Genomic DNA, 26,819 nt, shown 5'->3' with positions numbered 1-26,819 from the left:
TGCATTACCCGGAGTTCATAACCCCAAGCCTATCACAATTGATGTGAAAAACATTTATATTATACCGAAGCTCAAAATGCTGGCAGTTGATGCCTTGGTACTAGAGGAAATTGAAACAAGATATAACTTAAGTTCAATTGTTGTCCTTGTTACCATATGGACGAGAACGAGCGCACACAGACATGAAAGCTCAGCATGAAATTAAAACATGCCCGTGACATATGGGTACCCCAGTTAGAAAAAGGTTTTCAGCTCAGTTACTAGGTGTATAATTTATGAAATAATGTTGAAAAAAAAAGAAGAAATCTGTACGAAGTTTCATTGCCTAAATCATGAAAGAAAGGACCGAAAGAAAAGGAAAAGATAGAGACAAACCAGGAACATTAACGACAACAACTAGGGGGGGTTGGTTTCTAATGTGTGTAGTGAAGTGAACATCAACGATAATCCACTACACAGATATATTAATTTTTTACAAAGAAAATAATCAAATTCACATTAATATATTGCAATTATTGACAAAAAAAGCATTTTATGTTGCGAAACTTGATAATTCTCTACTTGTTGGATATTTATTTGGCAACCGGCCAGGTGCTGACATGACCTCTTTCTCTTAACAGATGAGGGAGACAACTTGACGTTGAAGAGAACGCAAATTGCAAAGAGATCTTTGCCTTCTCCATTTATCATTATTAATGGGTATGGCTTTAATATTCCTTAAATAATATAAGTTCTATATGTATGCACCTAGATATATGTATGCAAGCCCAAGTATGGATAAGGATGTTAATTTGGTCCGGCATGTCCTAACAATCAATTTGAATTTAATCCAAACAAGGGTGGGGTGGATCGAGGGGGGTTGAACCGCTATCTGGCACTTGCCTTGCAACTCAACGTGACGGCGCTACTAGGCTAGCAAGGTTATACTATGTTATTTTATAAATAAAAAATCTATAGCAAAGCTTATATACAAAAATATTATCAAATGATGTGACAAATAATGGATTTTGTAACCTTTTGTGTATAGGGTTTTTGGAATCTTGGTCTAGTGGATGGTAGGTATCATCATAGTAGCAAACTAATTATTTCGTTTTGCTGTAATATTGTCTAACGTAGCAGTGATAACTGACATGGAGATTATCTTTTACTATATCTTAATTATTTATATTTATATTTATATTTCTTTGATTATAAAGAGGTATATTCGTAGGTATGAGAATCAATTTATCATATAGTTCACTGTTTTGCTGTCAACTGGATGTTTAAGATTTGGTCACCATTTAGACATAAAACCAGTTGTTACTATGGCAGTTCTTCAGAATTTTTGTCGGGTTATCATCTTATAGCCATCTCCCTGCGCCTTACACCAATAATATGATCATGGAGATAATATAGATTATATGTCACTTCTAATAAGGCCATATATATATATATATATATTATGTGTTAGGTTGGTATTATCTCTCAAGTTTTGTCTCAATATATAATTTGGACGTCAAGAAATATGCTGATCAGTTTGTTTGAACAAATTGTATTTACAATCATTTGTAAAACCCAAGTGGGTAGCCATGAGTGGATTAATGTAATGCATAAGATCCATGTGTGTTAATATTTTCTTTGAATTTTATACACATCCCTATCTCACATCGATCAATCTAGTATATATATATATAATTGACTTGCATTTTACTTGATGTGGTTGGTTTTATTTACTCTTCAGCTTTTAAAAGTACAATTTCATTATTCTTTCTGAATATGATATTATGATATATAGTGTAGTTGGTCATCCATCTCATTCATTACTCGTAAGAATAACAAAGAAGTGGAATGCGAGGACTTCGAATGCACTAGGCATATTCTTTCTTGTGAAAGCAATGCTTAGAGCATGCTCTACCTCTCTCTCTCTCTCTCTCTCTCTCTCTGTGATAAGAAAAGCAAAGCCTGTTAAAGGCAACCAAAAGGGTTGTGAGTTTAACAAATCCAGCATAACTTAGAGCATGCTCTATTGCTTTTCGGATTTCTCTAGAAAAGTAGAGGAGAAAAGCGACCCAAATTCAATTTCCAAAAGTAAATTAAAAGTGTTTCAATCAAAAATATATTTTGTGCTGTCTAGACCTTGACATCAAATAGTTGGATTCCTGGGTTGGATCAAATTTTTTAATTTAAACATATTCTCCAATCAATTTTATATATGATCAAAATTAAATTTATAAGTATGATCAAGATCAAATTAATATGAAGCAGTTAAAAAAGTTAACCATTAAATGAAAATATTGTTTGTTGTATTTCTTGGATTCTAAAAGGAGGAGAAAGGATTTACTTTTGACAGCCAGCCAGCCATAGAAATGGACCTGACATGCTTTAATACCTTCATATCCACGGAATCTTTCTTTTATCAAAAGCGTATGCAGACAAAAACATAAAAGTACTACCTCGTATACTTCTCCCAATCATGCTCTCCGTGAGTGCTTAAAATTAATGAATCTTCTTCTGGTGCTACCACCAACGAAAAGGAAATGCATGCATGGTCTGTGTCACTAGCTTGCATCAAAATATTAAAGCCAATTTCAATATGTGGCTCCTCTTCGTCTGGGATTCACAGCAATATTGTTGCTACGACAATGGGACTGACCAACTAACGGGTTGTTTCCAGTATTATTGGCACGTAGTAAGTGTCTTCTGCTCTCTTATTACACCTGTACTGTTCTTTGTTTTTCTAAAAATAAGAAGGAAAAAAAGGCAAATGTGTTTTGTTCCATAATATGTAGTTTAATTTTAGGTAAACTAGATAATTCTTCTGTACTTTGTTGCAAGTTGTATCAAAAATTTTGTTGAATGTAAAAAAATATATTTAAGTATTGCTAAAATATTTTTTTAGTAAAAACAAAAATTTTAAAATATTTTTTTTACATTATTAAAATTTCTCTCATGAAATAAAATCCGTTAATATCAAGATTGATTTTTCATGTGGTTGGAATCGATGCTATTGAGTCTTTCTTATATATTAGATTCAAAAACTTAAACAAAATTTTGAACTAGAAGTGATTTTTTAAAACCTAAATAGGTAAAATGTATTTATTGGAAAACAGGAGGATCAAAATTTACTCTTTGCACTAATTTTGAAATTACCATATAGTTTTCTTGTGTTTTTACGTTGGTATTTTGTCTTTTAATCTTTCCATTTCATAACAAATCAAAGCAGTTTACCATCAATTTAACCAAAAAAAACTCTAATATAGAGAAAATATTTAATGACATAAAAAAATAACACAGCTCTGATCCAGAATGAAAATATACAAGAGAGGGTGAACTATAATAAATTGTATATAATGAAATCGCATTACGTCTTAGTTTAGCAAAAGAAACAAAACGAAAAGTAAAATACCAAGAAAACCACAAGAACAGAGCAACAACCATAGTATGCAGCTTTGCCTCCATACAAAACAGAACTGCTAAGCTAAACAACCATCTCTCAATCATTGACTATTCCAAATCAATAGAGGTCTTGAGACCAAGCACCTGCTATAACCACCCATTACCTCTTTAGAATGCAAAACAATCAAAACCTGACAAAAACAAACCATCTTCACCAAGAGCCCGATTAACAATTGTCCGTGTGTTTATGTTCTTCAATCACTGATGTTCTCAAGATAAGTGTAAATATTAAAAATGACTAAATATGTTCTTAATTAGAATGATTTTTAAAAGACACTCTTTATATTGATATATCATGTTAAGAAAACTCATAAAATTATCCATTGAAGTTGTTAATGGAGGCACAAACTCTTATATTTTTCTCTCCATGTATATGTTCTTTGTTTGTAAAAAAAAAGGGAAAATTAAGGAAAGAAAAAAAAAAGGGCCAATGACTAGAGATTAAAGGAATATTAAAAATAAAATAATTGAGATTAAAGGAATCCTAACTAGAGAAGGGATGGCAAAAGGAAAGGAGAAAATGCCAATGACAAGCATTTAACAGTGTTATGGGCCATGATGGTAGTTCTGGGTCAGCTATTTTAGCAGCTCAATGGGCCATGCACGATGATCCCCCTCTCGGCAATCTTTTAAGGGAGCAAGTGGTATTCTTTAGATAAACTTGGGATCACACTGTGGTGTAGCCATTCTCCATTTCTAAATCCAATCTCAACATTTTCTGAATTTTCAGTTGATCCTTAGAAATCCCAAATCTTATATGGTCTGGTTGATATTATATAGTATGTTTGGAGAGGAAATATCCTTCGTCATCTAAATATTAAAGCAGCGTTCTTGCAATTCAATGAAAAATGGTCAGAACAATAAAATTTATGTTACCTCAGCACTTACTGAACCTTATAATTTAATAAATTAATTCAACATAGGAGGGTAATTATTTAATGATATTTTTTTTAAAAAATGTTTATCTGACCTTCGTGGTCTGAATCTTCAAGTATTTGATTGACTATCACTCAATAGAAACTATATGGATTAGTACATTTAATAATCCAAAAAAATCTGTCGTATAATCTTCAAAGATTATAGAAGTAAATCCCTTCAATTTTTATATTTCTAATTAAGCATTGACAATCTGGAAGATGACTATGTGCAATCAAGTTTAGACGTTGACTTCAATTTTGTATTGCCAAGCATGTTTATCCATAGCTAGGAAAAGCAAAGAATATATGCAATAATTTGCAATAGTTTTGAGTTTGATCTGAACACAACTACAGAAGATATATAGCTCATTTCATAGCATCTAAGATTCAACAAGGGTGAAAATGTACAATTTGAAAGCAAAAGTATTCATTGCATTGTCAACTCTATGGTTGTTTTTTGGTCCTTGTCATGCTGACAGCAACCTGGATCTTGGTTCACAATGTTCGTTACCTGATAATTCTACGGTGGACAGTGTATACCAAACCAATCTTTTCAATCTACAGAATTCACATGCTGCAAATGCGCCTTTCTACACTACCACGGTTGGGAAAGGTGCTAACAAGCTTTATGGCCTTACCCCATGTAGAGGTGATATTTCTTCCAGACTGTGCAGCCTGCATCAAGAATGCTACACAAAGAAAATGTTGAATTGGATGATATTGCTGAAAGCATTGTACAAAATAGTGGTCAAAACAAAGAAAATGTTGATCCATAATTAGAGCCATATACTCCAATAATGATTGTCAAAAGATCTTCCAAGACTATCAGACCTCCATAACTTTTCTCACCATCACTGAAATACATCTTGAGCAAAAAAATCATGATGAAGCTATGCATGCTGAAGAATCAAGCAAGTAGGAGTTGGCTATGAAAGATGAGATGGATTTCTTGTTAAGGAATCAGATATGGGAGCTAAATAGAAGAATATGATGGCAGTAAATTAATGCTACGTACAAAGCGAGATTAGTTATGAAGGGATTTCAACAAAAATAAGGTTTTAATTATACATATATCTTTTCTCTGTTGATGTGAAGACTGTTTTCCTTCATGAAGATTTAAAGGAAGACAATTTTATAAAATAAAATAAACCCTGTAAAAATACAAAAACTCTATATTAAATGAAATATGTGGGAAAAAAATAAATAAAAAGGCTAAAAAATTCAAAGAAAATAAAAGCTCATATTAAAGATAAAATTTAAAAAAAATTGGCAAAAAAAATCCAATAAAAAAAGGCCATGAGCCTCTTAAAAAAAACAAAAACTGTTGCTCAAGCCCCACGCACTTTAATCAATGAATTACAGCATAATTTATTAAAGTAACGCTTAAAATAATATTTCAAATTAGTTAATTTACTGTTTGTACAATCGTGTCTCTTTTAATTATATTGATAATTATTATTAAAAGCAGATCTTATCGTGTTGAATATAAAATATAATTATTTATCCAACCAACAGTTTGAAAAAGACTCCTCTTTCCAATTGGACTTTTAATCTACGGATCTATATACACATCCAGTAGCTGTCATCCATTTAATTAGAATTTTTTTTTTAAAATTTGAATCCTCCCATATTTATATTTATTTATTTTAAGAATAAAATTGATTATATCGGTAAAGAAATAGTAAATAAAAATATATACAAGGTTATTTTTATCAGCTAAGTTTAATAGAGTTTTAGTATTTTATGATTTACATTCCTATATATATTATTTTCTTATATATTCATTTAAATGAAAGCCATTCGAAATTTTTTATTAATTAAAATGATATAATGATATTCTGAATTGTAATCCTTATGATATAATATCAAAATATAAAGTAATATTTTAATATATAATTTATATTATTTTTTAATAATTTATTTTTCTAGTGAAAAATTGTTCTCCAAACCAAAAAAATACATTGGTATTTAGTAGATGTTGATTGGGAATAGATTTGTGAATGGACCATGGACTCACATGCTGTACTATTCAGTCACGCATTCAGTTACGCGTTAAACCTCTCCCCCGAGCCAGAAACTTGGCAAAAATAATTCACAACTTTTTTTTTTTTACTTTGCTATCCAATAATTAGAGATTCTATTGTTGGTTAATTAATTCACTTATTTTTTTTCCTTTAGCATTTCTTTTATATAACAACATGTATCTAAAAACTATATTTGATATGATACGGTAGATGTTAAAAGTAAAACAAATTTAGGATTCATTATATAATACAACTAAAGTATTATCAGCTTTACTATTTATATGAATAATAAAACTTTTTATTTTTATTTTTTTTTAATTTATCCCCTCATCCTTTTGTTTTCATTTTTTTTTCAAAAAAAAATTGTCATTTTTTTCTTTTTTAATTTCATCCTTAAAATATTTTAGAAATCGTTCAAGTTGTCTTTGAACTGACCAAGTTTACTTGATCACGTCAAGACAACTTCGATACAATTTAATTTTAAACCTGAGCTAAGTAAGGAATCATATCAAGAGATTTTTTTATATTAATTTCATTTTTTTATTCTTAATTTCGTCCTAAGATTTTTTTTTATCGATGACCCAAGTTACTTTTAGACCAGTCAAATAAACCGGGTCATGTCAGGAAAACTCTAATATTATTTAATTTTAAACTCCAACTAGGAAAAAAGTTGGGATGTGAGGTTTATTTCTTGTCAATTTTATTATTTTTTTCTCAATCTTATCCTCATATTATTTATATACGTCAGCTGAGTTGTCTTTAAATTGACTATGTTGACTAGGTTATGTCGGGGTAACTTTTATAAGATTTAATTTTAAATTTAGACTAGTAATAAGTTAAATTAAAAGGTTACATAATTGATATGCTAAGTTAAATTTAATAATGATATCAAATAATTTTTTATAATCTATATATATTTTTGTTGCATTAAAATATTTATTTTGATGTGCCTGTGCAGCGATGTATAAACTAGTATAATCTAATGATTTCCCTCATGATCTATAAAAGCATTCTTACAACTATCAATTTGGTCAAATCAATAAAATTCTTGTTAGCTGTAAGTAGTTACACGATATATTAAAAAAATTAATCATGGTTTGATTGATTATAGTGTTTGAAAACCACGAGGAATCATGCATTAATTATCCTCAGAACATTCAAATATTATTAAAAAAACAACTCCAATTTTTATATTGCTAATTAAGCATATACGTGATCTGGGATATGACTGGGTGCAATAAAGTTCATGAGTTGACTTCAATTTTGTAATTACGGACAAGTTTATCCCACTTTCACAAGCACTATTGTTACATCAAAGCATAAATAGTTCACCTTATCTGTTTTTTTTTTTTTTAAATAATTAAAAAATGCAAAATATGCTACTAGAGAACATAGCACATTTCACAATCTCTCCACCTTCCCTGCTTCTTAGATTTCAGAAGGGATGAACAAACCCAATTTCAAAGCAATAGTACTGTTAGTTACATTACTGAGAGTAATTTGGATTTTGGCTCTCTATGTTCAGTGTCAGATAATTCTACCATGGACAGCGAATACCATGCGAATCTCATCAATTTACTGAATTCCCTAATTGCTACAAATGGGCCTACCCAAAATGTAGAGGTGATATTTCTGCCACAGACACTGCAGCCTGCATCAAGAACGCTACCCAATTCATAAACGCATTAACAAGACACTTCACATCATTATGCGTTAGGTCTTTCATATATATTCGCCCAAATGTTTATGTGAATAGTTGAGTCTGGACTTTAAGTTTTATGATGGATGACTCTTTCTCAAATTTATAAGTTTATGGAGTTTATTTATTTAATATGGGATATGTTCATCAATGCTCCTCACTTGTAGCCCGTCTCTTGCCCTCTGTCAAGTGACTTGGGCTTCAGAATATTTTTCTAGGCCATTAGACCTCATAACGGCTTGATATCATATTAAAATTAATTATTGAAATCAAATTCCATAAAAAAAAACTGAAACCTTACAATGGGCGTTCCATTTAAACTTCAGCCTTATAGGACCAGAAGCTTTAAGTCAACAAAAAGCAAGAAGCTAGTTTTGTTTGACTTCAATTTTTATATTGCTAAGCATATCCATATGGAGCTTATTTTAAGCAAATGATTTCATCCACATCCATTTTCTATTGCCAAGCAATTATGATAAGAACAAGTACAACTAGGTTTCATTGACTTCAATTTTGTAGTGCTAAACAAATATATAATAATGCATTTACGATATGAACAGTACAACTAGGTTTCATTGACTTCAATTTTGTAGTGCCAAACAAATTCTACACGGCATGATTACATTCCCCACAAATGCAACGATTTGATAGTTTTGATTATGATATGAACATAAATAGAGAACACATCCCATTCATGACCTTTGCCCTTCGTTTCCCCTGGACTCAAAATATGGAATTGTTAATATTCAGTATATTTTCAACTTTTCTGCTGTTATCTAGCCCTTGCCATGCTGACAGTAATTCCAATCTCGGTTCTATATGTGAAGTTGATAATGCTCCCAATAGCAGTGAATACCAAGCCAATCTGAGCGAGCTGCAGAATTCACTTGTTGCTAATGCGCCTATCCAAAATGGCTTCTACATGACCGCAGCAGGTAAAGGTGCTAACAAGATTTATGGCCTTACACAATGCAGAGGTGATATTTCTGCCACAGACTGTGCAGCCTGCATCAAGAATGTTACCATGGTACAAGGCTGCTCAAACAGTAAAGATGCTAGTTTTTGGTTTCAGTGGTGTCTCGTAAGGTATTCAGTCCGGAGATTTTTCGGTGAATCGGATCAATCAGGAATAATGGCAACTTACAATGAGACCAATTTTGAAGATGCAAAAGTGGTTTCTGAAGGACTTAACTTCACAAAAACGCTTGCTTCTACAACTCCTAACCAGCCTTCGATGTTCTACACCGCAGTATTGGATGTTGGACAGAGTGGGAAGAGGTATGGCATGGCTCAATGCACTAGAGATCTCAGCAAGAGTAACTGTGGCAAGTGCTTGGATATCCAATTGGTGACATCTTTAAATATTTATGGGAATAAGAGAAATTGGGATGTTCATGGATCTAGTTGCAGCATGTGGTACTATGACTACCAGTTCTACTTCAACTATTCAACACCTGCAGCAAAGGGAGGTGAGTTTTGTGAATTATTCAAATTGTTGCTCTCTGTGTCTCTTTCTTTGTTTGAAATTTGATTTTTTTTTTTGGGAATTGTCGGTCCAATTCCTGATTTGATCGTAAATTGGAATTCAAATATACTTGTCACTTGGCAAAATTGCAGGTTCCACAAGATCCTCACCACATCGAGTTGCAATTGGCGTGGCCTTTCCAGTGCTAGTGTTTCTGTTAGTTCTTTAATATGCTATTGAATACCTTCTTTTGTTCATGGAGAAATGGAGATGTATATTAAATATTATACATTAAATATGTATTCATTTAACTGTACATTAAATATTATATAGTATTTCTTTCCCTTTTCATTTTCTTTTTTGGAGGAGTTACAGTATATGTATTTCTTTTAGGGTCTAGTTAGTACAACCTTGAAAGGGAGTGAGTCAGTGAGTTGTTGTTGTATTATTATTATTTTAAATTGTGTTTGGTTTTAGATTAAAGAGGGATATAGATTAAGCCTCTTTAACCTTGTTGGGTACATTTTTAAGAAAAAGTGAGGATATTTTATTTTATTTTTTTGGGTGGGGGGATGTTAAGGGTTTTTTTTTTTGAGATTTGTGCATTTTGTATTTTCTTTAATTATTTTCAGATTCATTTAATTTTTTATTTTTCCCCTTTAGGGTACAAACATCCATTATATAATTTTTATGATTATATTTAATTTAAACATTGATTTACTATTTATTGAACCTCTTACACACATATATTTTTTACACATTTATGAAACATTCATAACAATTTATTTTTTAAAAGTTTTCTACACCCTTAACACAATATATGTTTATTAATTGAAATTATGTTTGACAACGGGAAATTTTTATATTTATAACAAAAGTAGTCATGTTTTTTCTAAGCTTTTTTCCGAGGGTTCATTGAATTGTTTCTCATAAATTGCAGAAAATTGTTAATGGTTACTTACATCAAAAAATGTATGTGTATTGTTCAAAAATAAGCTTTTATTTTTTTTTTATAATTTTTACAAATCATCAAAAAATTCTTTGAATATTTTTAGAGAGTCCTTATTTTGTTATAAAAAACCTCCTAATATCGTTGTCTAATTAATCTCAAAAGTATGTTTTGTCGTAGTGTAGTGTAATTAATGACATCTAATATTTTCTAATTGATAGAAAATAATAAATATTTAAAGATAGTATTATTAATAAAAGCTAAATATGGATTGAAAAATACTATAGTTCTATAGTTCCAAATTTATTTTCACTGTTTATTATAATAATATAATGATATATTTGTCCCACCATCAAATAACTTAAACCTAGTTATTAGAGATTTAAAGTCTTTACACATGGCACATTAGTCATTATCAAATTAATCAGGGACAAATATTTTTTGCATTTCAAAAGCATAGTGAAAATACCAATTATTTTTAAAAATAAAATCTTTAATACTGGCATTAAGGGGCAATTTGATATTTTCAAAATGGTTTTTTTTTATTATTATCATGTAAGATGAGGAACAATTTCGTACTTGACCAAATATAAAATATAATAAAAAATCAAAAGCATGGGGAAATGATCAAAATGCCCTTGAAAATAAAAAAAAATGGCCATAAGAGACTTTTTTGTTTTTTTAAAGGCTTTTTCTTGATTAGCAGGGCAGTTTAGGGCAATTGAGTCTTTTCATAAAGAGAGAAAATAATAACATAAAAAAGGTTGGTGTGCATGAAGCACACTTCCAAATGCATGGAAGGCGCCCACGTAGTTTAGGCGATGCCACTCAGCATCCAAAAATTCCTTTTCATCAAGTTGTTAAAAGCACCATCATGTTCTTTCTTGGTTGGACGACGCATGTTAACGATAATGATCTGGTTTGTTGTTGGTGGACCTTTCTTTTCTTTTCTTTTCTCTCTCCTCCTCTAAAAGTTACAACTTGCCCTTCTTTGTTATTGGTATTTCTACTTTATTCCTTAATCTTTTGATTTATAGTTTTTATTCTTCGTTTTTTTGTAGAAGTTTTATTTGTTTTCAATTTCATCATTCAATCTCAATTTACTAAATATTATATTCTCCAATTTGATCCTCATTCTTCTGATTTTTTAGGCCTTTAATTTGTTAAATTCATTTTTCTTTTCAATTTCACATTTCAATAAAAAATATGTTTTTATTTTTTATTTTAATTTTCATCCTCATTATTTTGATTTTTTTATTCAATTGATTTTTCTTTTTAAATACAGCCTTCAATCAAAAATAATTTTTTTTTTGGTATTTTAATTTTTATCCTTGTTCTTCTAATTGTTATGTTTTTTTTGTTTTGGATTGCTTTCTATGAGGTTATCAGAGTCTCATGAACCAAGTCAAGATTTTGACGGATTAACTTGAGATAACTCAGTTTTTTTCTTTCACTTTCATCGTTCAATATTGGGTTGATTGAAAATTAAGTTTCATAATTTCTTTTAATTTGCTTTCTATTAGGTTATCTTAGTTTAATGATCTAGGTTTGATATATTAACCTAGGTTAACTTAAATTTTTTTTCCTTTTTAATTGATTTTTCAATTTTATTCTTCAACAGTAGGTTGATTGAAAATTGAGTTTCAATATATTTTTTCTTTTATTTACTTTCTATAATGTTGTTATGTTCTTTTGACTAAGATCATAAATTTTATATAATCACTTGTGTTAACCCGAGTCAATCTAATATGTTGTCATTTCAATATTTTTTTAAAAATTATATCATCTTGATTTTTTGTTGTACTTGATTGTCCCAATTCATTTTTTTTTAAATAGACCACCATTCACTTGTTTTACTAATAAGAATACAATTGTTGCATGCTTATAATTTATGAGAACAACTAGTATGAATAAGAATACATATTCTGACTAAAGACGTATAGCAGCATGTAGGTGTCTAAAAATATGACTTTTTTTTCTTAATCATGCTTGCAATATCATAAAAGAGTCATATGAGAAAGCACGAGTAGACGGCTATGTTCATGCTATATAGACAAACAATCTTGAAGCCAACAACAAAGGGTGTTAGCAAAATCAATCTATTATTATGGAAAAAGGAGTTTGTCATTTCTAAGAAAAATAACTAGGGAGTTGCAAGATTTCAAAAGCAAATTGTTTTAAACTCACATCAAAACAATTTTTGTTTTCAAAAGGTAAGATCATGATTTCAAGATTCATTATAGATAAAGATTCTTTTACCAAAATCAAAAAAGAGAAAGGAAAAAAAAGGTTACTCAAAACCATCATTTGTTTGAGTTGCTAACAAAGCATACTTAGGATGCAATGACCCATACAAGGGGGCAATATTGTGTTTATAAGGGGATTTGATCTCTTCGGGTAATGAAAAAAAAGGAAAGAAAATTTTCTACAACGAGACAAGGGGGCATTCTTGCTTACAAAATGCAGTTTGGTCTTTTTAATGAGTGACACCAAATGTTGTCGGTACTGAGGCAAGGAATTAATGAATGATCCTTTCAAAATGATCAATAAAATAGAGAATTTCCAGCGAGTAAATGGGTCACGATGGACACCATAAAGGCTTACATGAGCCAACTCGAGTGGGCCAGAAGCCAAACGACAAAGATGACCCAAATCAGAAATAACAAGTCCTCACCAATCAAGCAACAAGAAGATCGAGAAGAAATTGGGGCATATATTTCAAATTAGGTAAAGATGCATGCATATCATCTAACTCTAAAACATTAAACAATGTGTTTTGTAGGAGAAATCTCTAACAGGATCCATCAAAAGGAAAGCCACCTCGAATTGAAAATACTTTTGAAAATTTTACTTTTTGAGAAAATTTTGACCTGGGCACGCCACCAATGAGAATTAGCCCCCCTATCGAAAAATCTTTGTATTTGTTCACCTGGATAGGTCACTCATTACAATGAGACCACTTCTGAAAAATCTTTGTATTTTTTCACTCAGGTAGGTCACTCATTACAATGAGACTCTTTCTGAAAAATCCTCGTATTTTTTCACCTAGGCAGGTCACCATTACAATGAGACCACTTCTGAAAAATCATCATACTTTTCCAATGAGACCCTTTCTGAAACATATTTGTATTTTTTCATCTGAGCAGGTCACCCATTACAATGAGATCATTTTTGAAAAATCCTTGCATTTTTCAGGTTTTCCATTATAATGAGACAACTTCTGAAAAATCTCTGTATTTTTCCACCTAGGCAAGTCACCTATTCCAATAAGACCTTTTTTTTAAAATCTTTGTATTTTCCACCTTTTTATTTTCTATATGGGTAGGTCACCCTTTACAATGAGATCATTTCTAAAAAACCTATTTTTCTACTTTTTATATTTCCAACTTCTTTTTTATATCTACTTTTCTTTTAAAATTTGCTACGCAAAGCCAAAAGAAAACAAAACTTTCCAGTGTCTTTACATCGTAAATATTATAAAAATGGGGCAACTGTCATAACCTAATTTTTTACTCTTTTTATTTTTATTTTATCTTATTTTATTTTAATTTTATTTTCTATAAAAATAATAGAAAACATAAAATAAAATAAGTGATGATAAAAAAAATGAAAAAAATGAATGAAATAAAAAAAAGAAAAAGAAAAAAATGAATGAAATAAAACAAAACAAAATGAATGAAGAATAAATTGAAATTTGGGTCAAGACAATATAAATTGAAAGTTTAGGGACTTAATTAAACTTTGAAGTAGTTTAATTAATCAAATAAAGAGCTTAAATGAAAAATTGATAAGCTTGGGGACTTAATTGAACTTGAAATTAGTTTAGTTAATGAAATCAGGGGCTTAATTGAAGAAATACCAAAGTTTAGGGCTGTTTAGGGTTAACATTGCAATGAATTAAAATCTGAGGACCATTTTGTGAATGACGCTGAAATGAAGGGGTCCAATTACAATTTATCCAGAGGCTTGATTACAAAATTTCAAAATGTGAATGACCAAATCGAAAATGGCCATTCGAAACCCAAAAACGGCGCCGTTTCTAAAAGACACTGTTCGTCTTCTTCACGTTGCCAAACCAGGGGAAAGAAACACCGCGCCACGCCTGCTAAATGTCCACGAAGAGTCGCTGACCGTTTCTCCTACATTAAAGTCCATGCAAGGTCGCCTCATTATCTGGAGGCGATCGCATGGCATTCTCTGGCTATAAAAGCCAGAGAAAGGCCATGACAGAGGGGAGAGAGGAAGAAAAAAAAATAGAGAGGAAGACCGGAAAAAAATCCAGTAGAGAGAGAAGCAAACAAACATAAACAGGGACAGAAACGAAGAGGGAGAGGGACCAGAGAATACGAACAGAGAAAACAGAGCCGAATAAAAGAACAACCAGAGGGAAACAAACGAAAAGAGGAGCAGAGAGAGCATCGTCCAATACACCATCATCTTCGGCTTCGTTCCCAGCTACACAGGTAAGCTTTCGTTTTCCCTCCCCTTAGAAATATAATTACCCTGTCACTGTGCAAAGTGACCAGCAGGTCACTGGTTTGGACCAGTGATCAGCCTGAACCGGCTAGGTTCAGCCCACCCTGTACAGGCCGGTTCAGAACCAACCTAAAAAAACAATTTAATTTATTTTGAGTCAAGTGTTTGGCAAAATACATTTTTATGTCAATTTTTTTATTTTATTCTTATTAATTTGATATTTGTTCAAACTCCTTTGTAATATTTTTTAAAAGATGATAATATTTTTTTTTTAACCAGTTCTATACTATAAAATTTATACTAACCAGTTAGGATTTTTAATATTCATAATAATAATAAGTGTTTATGCTTAAATAAAACTTTTCTCAACTAACAATAAGATACCAATTTTTTTTTCATTGATTAGTTTTTTTTTTTAAGGCTGCCGCAATATTAATTGCAAAAATTATAACAAAATATATTTAAAAAGATATAATCACCCATATCCACGGATACAACACATTCGCAAGAGGAGATGCTATTTCAAAGAGGTAAATTGATAAAATAAAATTTTGAATAGTATAAATATAGCTTTTTTTACAATGCATATTCAATGGAAAAAAGCTATTTGAAAAGCCAATTTTATTAGAGTGGAATAAATAAGTGTTTTATTTTTTTTAATGATTTTGATGTTATTTTTTTTCTCACATGACTAGATTTAATTGGCTTATTCTTTTATTGGCCCCACTTTGTTAGTTTTGGTTCTTTTGAGAGATATGTAGGAATAACATTTGTGAGAAAGAAAATGCATTTTAACATTTTGTTTGGCTTTCTCTTTGGAGCATGAAAAACAAGCAAAGAAAAGTTAAAATATTAATTTTTTATTTTTGGCTATCCATTTAGCTTCTCCATTGGAGATACTCTAAGGAAGGAGAATCATACCTCAGAATTAAATAAAAAAGGAGGTCGCTCGCGGAATAATTTTCCTTTAAAAAATTAATGTCATTGATTGTCTCATGCATGGTGATGGCAAAAATAGAGTATAGGTGGTGATTATTTTTAGTTTGATTCGGTTTTTATTTATAAAAATAATCAAAATAATTTTTTTAGAAAAAAATAGAAACGAAATCAATTCAAACCGACCGATTTCAGTTTGGTTCAGTTATTTTAGAACAAAACCCGGTCAAACCGATTGATTTCGGTTCGGTTTGATTCGGTTATTTTAGAACAAAAATGGGTTTAAACCGACCAGTTTTGGTTTGGTTATTTTATATTAAAAACAAAAAATTATATTGGTTTTTGGGGTTTTTTTTTTGAAATTTCCAATGGATTTGGTTTCAGTTTGGCTCAATTTTTTCCGGTTCAGTTTGATTTTTCGGTTTCAGGCTTATGGAACAGGAACCAAACCAAACCGGTCGGTTTTTTAAATATTCTAATCGGTTTTTTTTTACAGTTCGGTTTTTTCAGTTTTTTTTTTCGGTTTTCTTAGTTTAATCTGTTTTTTAGTTTTTTTCTCATCCCTAAAATAGAGTAAGAATAACAAATATATGAAGAAATAAACATTGTAATTTAAACTTCTGATACATTGAGAACCTGATCAAACATATATGACATAAATGATGAAGAGAATGTGAAGAAATGAAATGATATTATACAACATCACGAAAGCTTATAGAGAAACCTACTACAATCATGAACGCACCAAAATTTCTGTCAGAGTATTAGTGTTTACAAAAACAAACCACACTTAGCTACAAAGAAACCATGTAATAAATTTCTTAACTACCAAGAAGCACTAGCTGTAGATTGATCAGATGCAAGAAAACTTGATCCTGACACAGATGCTGAAGACTGATGAGACAGGATTGAGGTAAATTTAACCAGAGATTTTGGACCTGTTGATGGTTGGGGAAGATTTACAGCATTACTTCCAAGCATGAGAACAACTAATGACATGGTTGGCCTACGTGCAGGATCATCTTGAACACAAAGTAATGCAATATGGATCCATCTCAAAGCCTCACTTACTGGACAAGAGTCGATTATATTTTTGTCTATCAACTCCTTTCCTCTGCCTTCATTCCACAGCTGCCAGGCCTGTTCAGGGTACATAAATTTCAGGATCAGAGATATTTTATACATGTTAATGTTGAATTGATAAAAGGTTCAGTAAGAAGAGAGTTTTTACATGTAAGAGGAGGCTTTGGGCTTGATATTGGCTGTAGAAACCTCTGTTCTTTTTACCAGTAATGATTTCTAACAACAGGATTCCAAAGCTGTAAACATCTGACTTCGTTGAAATTATTCCCTCCAGTGCATATTCTGGTGCCATGTATCCACTGCTCAAGAAAAATAATTACCGCATCAAATTGAGTGGAGGACAGTGAAGGTTACCAGATGATTCTCATACTCGTATTATTTATAGGAATTAATATGAAGGAAATGGACTTACAATGTGCCAACAACTTTGTTAGTGTTGGCCTCAAGTTGATTCCCTCCGAAAATTCTTGCAGTGCCAAAGTCTGATATCTTTGGGTTCATCTGATCATCCAACAAGATATTGCTTGCTTTCATATCACGGTGTACGATTTTGAGTCTAGAGTCTTCATGTAGATACTGCAGGCCCCTTGCTGTTCCTGATATAATATTTGCACGCTTTGGCCAGTCGAGTTCCCTACTTTTCTTTGGATCTGTCTTCACAAAGGAAATGACAAGGAAACTCCATTCGGTGGTAGAAGTGGATGCATAAATTTAGAAAAAAATGGGAAAACTATGAGAGGGATAGAAAGCAAACCAAACAGGAAGGCATCAAGGCTTGTGTTTGCCAGGAACTCATAGACAAGAAGCTTTTCATCTCCTTCCAAGCAATATCCCAACAACCTTACAAGATTTTTGTGCTGAAGTTTAGCGATGACCATCACTTCATTTTTAAATTCTTCAAGACCTTGTTTTGATACCATGGAAAGCCTTTTGACTGCTATTTCTTCTCCAGCAGGAAGAATTCCCTGAAGTTTTGAAGTTCCTATTAATAACATTTAGTATTGAGTACTAGAAGATTACAAGAGAAACATATTGGGATCTGAACCTTGTAAACTGGGCCAAAACCTCCTTCTCCAAGCTTATTTTCATCAGAGAAATTGTTTGTAGCTAACCTTATGGTCGTCAAATTGAAGTAATGCATTTGTTCACCATTGTCATAACCGGTAATAGGCAATTCTCCTTCATTCAGATAGCAGTGATTTGAATTTTCTCGTAATAGAATTTCTTGGCTTCTTTCCTCCTCTTGAATAACAAGTCAATTTGACACCAAAGATTAAATTAAAATCTTAATTAGTTACACATATATCGTTTAATGACAATTTCATACATTAATCTAATGACAATTTCACACCAAAGATTAAATTAAAAGCTTAATTAGTTACCCATATATTGTTTATCTACCTGTTCGTCTTGCCCCTTTCCAGCATGAAAAATACCAGAACAGCAAGAGAGCAACAGCTACAGCTAATGATGATACAACAGTAGCAATCACAATAATAGTCGTATTGCTCCCTCCATTTCCTCCTGAAATTGCATGATATTATCATTAATAACTAATAACCAACAAAAGGAATGTATTCCTATCATATGAAATAGGAACAGCTAGCTAGTCAATAGCCTATCCGAGTTCCTGATAAAGTGATGTCTATGCTTTGCTGCTGCAGCTAGATATATCTATCCGATTTCCTGGAGCAATATGTCTATCTACAAAATTCCAGACCTGAGATATATCTATTAAAATCAACACCACAAATCATAACATAATTGTGGTGTCAGAATTGCAGCCATTACCAGTAGTAAGAACATAGGAAAATTGCAACAGACCATATTAAGAGAAATATCCAGCTATCACAGCTGTATTTTTTAGAGGCAGAATTATGCAATGATTGTAAAGAGCAGCGAGTATACATGAACAAATTGTAGAATTCCATCAAAAAGCAATAGCAGTATCACTGAATATAATTGCAGTAGACACCGAACGAGAAAGTTGTTGAAAGTATACTGCTTTCTGGAAATTAGTTGAACCGATCGACTGGTTAGAAATGATCGACTAATTGAGACATAGCAACCTGGTGGAATAAGTTGAAACAATTGATCGGTTCAGTCTGTATAATACAATTGCTATTCAGATTAGGATTTTCTTGTATTAGTTTAATTCCTTGGTTGTCTTGGACTCTATGCCTATAAAAAGACTTGTGATTCAACATTATTAAGAAGTACAAAAGAGAGAGAATAGCTAAAATAGTTATAATTGCAAAGGTAACCAAGACAAAGAATAGAATATTCTTGCTAAACATAGAAATGGATGTGCCTAAATGCCTAAATGTATGTGTGAAGGATGAAACTTGGCTTCGACATATGAGACTTTGGTATGTAAACTTTGATAGCTTGAAGATGATGGCACAAAAGGAGATGTTGAAGGGTCTACCATCCATTATACATCCAAATCAGTTGTGTGGAGGATGTTTAGTAGGCAAGCAATTTCCAAAGAGCTTTTTGAAAGAGTCAACATCAAGAGCATATCAATTCCTACAAGAAATACATGTCAATGTTCGTGGTCCTATCAAACCATGTTTGTTTGATAAAAATTTGTATTTTCTACTTTTTATTGATGATTATAGTAGAAAAACTTGGGTATACTTCTTAAAAAAAAAGTCTAATATGTTTAGTTGTTTTATGAAGTTTAAGGAATTAATTGAAAAAAAAAGTGGTTATTCTATAAAATCACTTAGGACAGATAAGGAAGTGAATTTTGTTATATTAATTTTAATGAGTTTTGTGAAGATTATGGTATAAAGAGACTTCTAACTATGTCTACCTAGATCCCACAACAAAATAACGTGGTAGAGAGAAAGAATAGAAGCATCCTCAACATGACAAGAAGCATGCTTAAAACCAAAAAGATGCCTAAAGAGTTTTGGGTTGAAGTTGTAGATTGTGCTATCTACTTGTCAAATAGGTGTCATACTAAAGGCTTAAGTAGATGAACACAAGAAGCATGAAATGGAAGAAAGCCAAGTGTCTCTTACTTGCATGTAGATGATCAAGTAAGGACCAAACTAGATGGTAAAAGCAAAAAGATGATCTTTATGGGCTATAATCAAAAGTCAAAAGGATACAAACTTTACAACCCTAATGAAGAAAAAATGGTGATTAATAGAGATGTTGAGTTCAATGAAGAAGAAGCATGAGAGTGGTAGGTAGATGATGATGAGAAATATAACTTCCTACCAATTCTTGATGAAAAAGATGAAAGATATGAAGATCATCAAGAACCTATAGTTACATCTCCACAAACACCAATGAGCTCAACTTCTCCTTTTTCAACTTTTTCTTTTTCTTCTTCTTCTTCTAATTCTTCTTCTTTTTCTAGTGGAAGCTCAAATAGTAGCACTCCATCATGTCTACTAAGAAAGATTAAGATTCTCGATGACTTATATAAGGTAACTAATTCAATTGATAATGATGTAATATTATATTGTCACCTTACTACATGTGATCCTGTAGTGTTTGAAGAAGCAATAAAGAATGTCAAATGGAGAATTGTCATGGGTGAGGAGATTGCATCAATTGAGAAGAATGACACATGAAGATTGATTCATAGACCAAATAGAAAGAAGACAATAGGTGTCAAGTGGATCTACAAAGAAAAAAAGAATGTCAAATGAAAGGTGGAAAGATAGAAGGCAAGGTTAGTGATAAAAGTCTATAATCAAAAGCATGAAATTGACTATGATGAAGTGTTTGCTCCAGTTGCTAGATTGGAGACGATTTGATTAATCATTGCCATAACTGCCCAACATAGTCGGAGAATCTATCAAATGGGTGTCAAATAAGCTTTTCTTAATGTTTTTCTTGAAGAAGAGGTCTACATTAAGCAACCTATGAGATATGAAGTGAAGAGACATGAAGACAAAGTATTAAGGTTGAACAAAGCCTCGTATGGATTGAAGCAAGCCCCAGGGGCTTGATACAGTCACATTGATGGATATTTCTTAAAGAATATATTTGTTAAATGCCCTCATGAATATGTTATATATGTAAAGATCAAAGAGAGTGGTGATACTCTTATTGTATGTTTATATGTGGATGATTTGATCTTTACATGAAATAATCCAAATATGTTTGGAGACTTCAAGCAAACAATGATCAAGGATTTTGAGATAACGGATATTGGTCTCATGTCCTACTACTTAGGGATTGAGATCAAACAAAGAGAAAATAAAATCTTTAGAATCAAGAGAAGTTTGCAAAGGATGTTCTCAAGAAGTTTAATATGGAGGATTGTGCAAGAGTAAATACTCTGGTTGAATGTGAAGTAAAGATGTCAAAGAATGATGAAGGAGAGAAGATAACTACAACTTTCAAAAACTTAGTTTAGAGTTTTAGATATTTGACATGCATTTGTTCAAAAAACAATTTAGAGTGGGACTTGTGAGTTGATTTATGGAGACACCTTCTAGATATTGAAGCAAATTCTTTGGTATATCAAAGGTATTGGATATTTTGGCTTATTTTATGGTTATTCTAATAGCTTTGAACTTGTGGGTTATAATGATAATGATTTGGCTTAGATGTATGAATGATAGAAAGAGCATTACGATTTTTGTTTTCTATATGAGAGATGCAACATTCACATGGAGTTCAAATAAGCAATCCATAGTCACTTTTTCAACATGTGAAACTGAATATGTAGCTAGTACATCATGTGTTTGTCATTTCATATGACTAAGAAGATTACTGAAGGAATTGTGAATGCCACAAGAAAAGCCTACTGAAATTTATATGGACAACTCATCAGTCATTGCATTAGCAAAGAATCCAATATTTCATGATAAAAGTAAGCATATTGACACAAGATTTCATTATTTACGAGATTGCATTGCAAACAAGGAAGTTGAAGTCAAGTATGCTAAGACACAAGACCAAGTTGCATATATATTCACAAAGTCACTCAAATATGATGTTTTTATTAAGATGAGAGATGTGTTGGGAGTTATGAAGAAATTAAATTTAAGAGGGGATATTAAAAGTAAACTGATTTCTAAAAATTAGTTGAACCGGTCAACCGGTTATAAACGGTCGACTAGTTGAGACAGAGCAACTAGGTAGAATAAGTTGAAACAGTCAATTGGTTTAGTCGGCATAATACAATTCCTATTCAGATTATGATTTTTTTATATTAATTTAATTTCTTGATTGTCTAAAAGCTTTTAATTCAGCATTATTAAAAGTACAAAAAAAAAAAAAGATTAACTAAGAGAACTTGAAGAGAAACACTTAATAAAAGAATACCCTCCTCAGTAATCTTATTCTTGAGTTCTTTATTTTATATTACTATTTTTTATCTTCTACCACACACCACACCCATCATTCTTTCAATAAAAGTATGCAGCTTCTTAAACAGTAAATTATCATAGCCTAACATCATTAGATTTTTTGAAACCACTCAGGATGAATTTAGTCTTCCTTCTTTAAAAGATCTATCCATTTCATTGTACATAATAATTCAGTGGATTAGTTACTCCTTGGTGATGCTAGCTTATGTCCAAAGCTAGCCTGCTAAATTTGAAACAAATAGAGAGAAAAATAGCCTAAACTACCTATTCACCTAATTCTATTTAAACCAGGGTAAGTATAATACAGTTCAAACGAGAAAAAAAATCTTTCAAATTTTCACAACACGTGAATGGACCAGCAATCTAATTTCTTACCAACAAAGTTTTCGTATTTGACTTACCGGGCACTGGCTCTGGCACTTGGGCAGAAGGAACCGGTACCGGCGTTGATGGCAGCTGATAGAATGGATATTCCTCATACCTTAAACTACAACTTGGGGCGAAAATACGCCAACCTCTCTTAGCTTGGCAACACTGTGTCACAGCATCCCTTAAGATTCCCAAACATGAACTACAATCACCACTATTTATATCTCTACTACACTGCGCCAAAGCATATCTTTTTTGAGACCCATCATGACTCGCTGATTGATTAGTCCCGAACATCATATCTGTATATGGAACAATATCTTCTATCAGCGTGTATATCAAACTGAGCGCACCAAAATTCTGTTCATCTGGTGATGTAGTATTCTCGTTATTCCACATGAATAATCTTGGATAAGTCTGATAAACTCCATGAAAGTTTTTATTCGAGTAACGTAGCATGCACTGATCATCGTACCAAATGATTGCAGTTCCATTAGAAGCACATCGCCGTTGGATTTCTCGAGTAGCATTGTTAATGCAGGTTTGACAGGTATTGCTTGAAACATCACCCCTGCAAAGGTATAGACTGTAAATACCATTAGAACTGTCTGCATAGAAGCTGTTCAGGGAGGCCTTGGAGGATAAAGAACTCAAGAGGGCGCTAAGGTTTGAAGTGTAACTAGCATTCTCTGTGATATTTTGAGGATCTGAACAGAAGGGGTAAGTGTTAGCTGGTTGGCTAGCAATTGAGCTTATAAGGGTAATAATTGTGATCAGAACTGAAAGAAAGGATGTGGGATTGAGTAGAAGAAACATAATTTTCATCAGGATTAACTTGAGAGAAAATGGTGAGGCGAGGATATGGTTATGGAATGTATTTGATGAAGTAAAGACAAGATTTTTTTGTTTTCTTTAGATTGGGCCATGGAGGTTTGAAATGAAACATCATCAGTTATTAGTAATATATATTGCAAAAGGTAGATACAACTACCCTTGACAGCTTCCGGCCTTAAAGAGTTTCAAAATTCTGACTAAATACGTATAGCAGCATGTTGGTGACTTTTCTCCTTGTTGAAATTTTCATTGCAATATGATATTGCAGCGGCGTTAAAGTCAAGAGGCTGTAAAGAAGAGAAGGTGTCAAAAAAATTAACAATAAAATAATAATTAACAAAGATTAACTGAGGAGGGGAAATCATTCTTCCCTCCTCCCAAAAAAATTATTTATTAAAAAATATTTTTTAATATTAAATTTATCGAGAATTAAGCTTTATAAATTATTTCAATTTATTTCTAATAAAATTATCTAAATCTCATGATTAAGTTTTGCATATTAACCCAGTTACTTAAGATTTTTTTTTAAGGTTTCTTTTGTAATTGATTGTTTTTTTAATTTTATCTGATAATATTTGGATTGATTGAAAATTAAACTTTATAATTTGTTTTAGATTATTTTCTATGAGGTTATCAGAGTTTCATGAACCAAATCAAAGTTTTGATGAGTTAACTTGGGATCATAGTTATCAAACCCAGCCCGGGGGTTGACTCGGCCAAGGGATCGGGTCCCGGGTTTCATGGGTCAACTCGGGTCAACCCTGAAAAATTAAAAAAAATAAAAATTTCATATTTCATATGAAAAAATAAAAAAAATCAATGTAAATATAGGCTATACATGTTGTAAATAATGAAGTTTAAAAGAATATTTTAAAAAGTTTTTTATCCCACATTGAAAAAACTTAATTTTTTTCTTGTGAACATAAAGTATATATATAAAATAGCTTCAAATCCCACATTAAAAAGATACTATGTTATCCTTTTAAGTTGAAGAATTTAAACAAAAATTTTTTTATCCCATATTTAAAAAAACATAACTTTTTTACATTGGAAGTGTGAAAAAACTCTTTTGTTTTAGTTTATTTCTTATTATTATAAACTGTAAAATAAACTTTATGCATTCATAATTTTTTTGAATAAAAAAACAAATAATTATTTTAATGGATTGAAATAAAAACCATGCACGTAGCTTAGACAATCAATCAAGTTATTGACTATAATTCCCGAGCTCCTTGCCTTGCCTTACAATCAATCAATCAATCAAGTTATTTAAGGTTTCTTTTGTAATTGATTGTTTTTTTAATTTTATCTGATAATATTTGGATTGATTGAAAATTAAACTTTATAATTTGTTTTAGATTATTTTCTATGAGGTTATCAGAGTTTCATGAACCAAATTAAAGTTTTGATGAGTTAACTTGGGATCATAGTTATCAAACCCAGCCCGGGGGTTGACTCGGCCAAGGGATCGGGTCCCGGGTTTCATGGGTCAACTCGGGTCAACCCTGAAAAATTAAAAAAAATAAAAATTTAATATTTCATATGAAAAAATAAAAAAAAATCAATGTAAATATAGGCTATACATGTTGTAAATAATGAAGTTTAAAAGAATATTTTAAAAAGTTTTTTATCCCACATTGAAAAAACTTAATTTTTTTCTTGTGAACATAAAGTATATATATAAAATAGCTTCAAATCCCACATTAAAAAGATACTATGTTATCCTTTTAAGTTGAAAAATTTAAACAAAATTTTTTTTATCCCATATTTAAAAAAACATAACTTTTTTACATTGGAAGTATGAAAAAACTCTTTTGTTTTAGTTTATTTCTTATTATTATAAACTGTAAAATAAACTTTATGCATTCATAATTTTTTTGAATAAAAAAACAAATAATTATTTTAATGGATTGAAATAAAAACCATGCACGTAGCTTAGACAATCAATCAAGTTATTGACTATAATTCCCGAGCTCCTTGCCTTACATTACTGTTTCTTCACCCCCCCCCCCCCCCCACTCTCTCTCTATCTGAAAGGAAAAAAAATAAAAATAAAAATTCAGAGCTAAGCGAGAGAATTCATCCGTTTTTGAAAAAAAGATTTACAAGAAAAAATCGATTTTGATTCGATCAGTCACCATCAGATCCCACCTTCACTGGCGATCGCCATGTCCTCAGCAACCACTGCTCGATCCCTTCCTCTCCTCTCTCCTGCTCTCGCCTTCGATGCAGATCAGAGGGTAAACGGAAGATTTGTTAGCTCAAACCCTATTTGCTCTGTTTTGTTTCGTTTTAACTCAGGTGTACTCCCCTGAGTCAGTCGTAACTCGCAGATCTCATTATTTAGGTTTTATGTGTTTCGTTCATGAGTTTGACTTAGATTTGTTAGTTTTTTTGCGGGATTTAAATGTTAGGTTGATTGGTGTTCATGGATTGAGTTTTGATTTCGCAAATGGCAGTTGATGCATTACAAACATCGGGTCTCGTCCGGGTTTGTCCAGGTCGCTCAGGTCATGGGTCGACCTGCCGAGTCAACCGAGTCTTGCTGGTTTTTTACATTTACCGGTCTTTCTCCTAACCCGGACCGGTCCGGCCACTGGGTCGACCAGGTCCCGGGTCGACCAGCCGGGCCGATCCGGGTTTAATAACTATGCTTGGGATGACTCAGTTTTTTATTTCAATTTCATCGTTCAATATTAGGTTGATTGAGAATTGAATTTCATAATTTATTTTGATTTGCTTTCTATTAGGTTATCTCAGTCTAATGATTCAGGTTTGATATATTAACCTGGATTGACTTGAGTTTTTTTCTCTCTTTTAATTGATTTTTTCAATTTTATTCTTCAATATTGGGTTGATTGAGAATTGAGTTTCAATATATTTTTTCTTTTATTTACTTTTTATGAAGTTATTATGTTCTTTTGACCAAGGTCATAGATTTTATATATTAACACGTGTTAACCCGAGTTAATTTAATATGTTGTCGTTTTATTATAGTTAAAAAAATTATATCATCTTAATTTTTTTATTATATGATAAGAAAATATAAAAAATATTGATTTACCATCAACCTGAAAAATAAAATAAAATAAATCCTATATTAAATGAATAACCGGAAAAAAAATAAAAAAGCTAAAAAATCCAAAAAATAAAAATATAATATTAAAAAATAAGCTAAAAAACTCAATTAAAAAAAAACAATGAGCCTGTTGCTTAAAAGATTTCAATTGCCTCTTCTGGGATTAGAACCCTCAACCTCGGCTCAAGTCCCCACGCACTTTAATTAATGAATT

The 26,819-nt window shown here is 31.5% G+C and overlaps 2 protein-coding genes across 2 annotated transcripts; one reads left to right on the top strand and one right to left on the bottom strand.

Moving 5' to 3' along the window:
* Nucleotides 1-8,752: 8,752 nt before the first annotated feature.
* On the top strand, nt 8,753-9,806 carry LOC133702534 (cysteine-rich repeat secretory protein 38-like). The gene is made up of 2 exons (XM_062126832.1): nt 8,753-9,544; nt 9,693-9,806. Exons 1-2 carry the CDS (start codon nt 8,770-8,772, stop codon nt 9,767-9,769), a joined length of 852 nt encoding a protein of 283 aa, XP_061982816.1. The 5' UTR covers nt 8,753-8,769; the 3' UTR covers nt 9,770-9,806.
* A 6,920-nt stretch (nt 9,807-16,726) lies between these two features.
* On the bottom strand, nt 16,727-25,696 carry LOC133703632 (cysteine-rich receptor-like protein kinase 25). The gene is made up of 8 exons (XM_062128250.1): nt 25,678-25,696; nt 22,725-23,399; nt 18,386-18,508; nt 18,030-18,163; nt 17,739-17,949; nt 17,397-17,634; nt 17,189-17,283; nt 16,727-16,923 (listed from the first exon to the last, which is right to left on the bottom strand). The coding sequence occupies exons 1-8, from the start codon at nt 25,694-25,696 to the stop codon at nt 16,727-16,729; spliced, it is 1,692 nt and encodes a 563-aa protein (XP_061984234.1).
* Between the last annotated feature and the right edge of the window lie 1,123 nt (nt 25,697-26,819).

The sequence above is a fragment of the Populus nigra genome, chromosome 9, assembly GCF_951802175.1.
Source record: "Populus nigra chromosome 9, ddPopNigr1.1, whole genome shotgun sequence".
In the NCBI taxonomy this organism is placed as follows: Eukaryota; Viridiplantae; Streptophyta; class Magnoliopsida; order Malpighiales; family Salicaceae; genus Populus; species Populus nigra.
The sequence above is the reverse complement of the archived record's forward strand: the minus strand, read 5'-3'. Positions and strand labels throughout refer to the sequence as shown.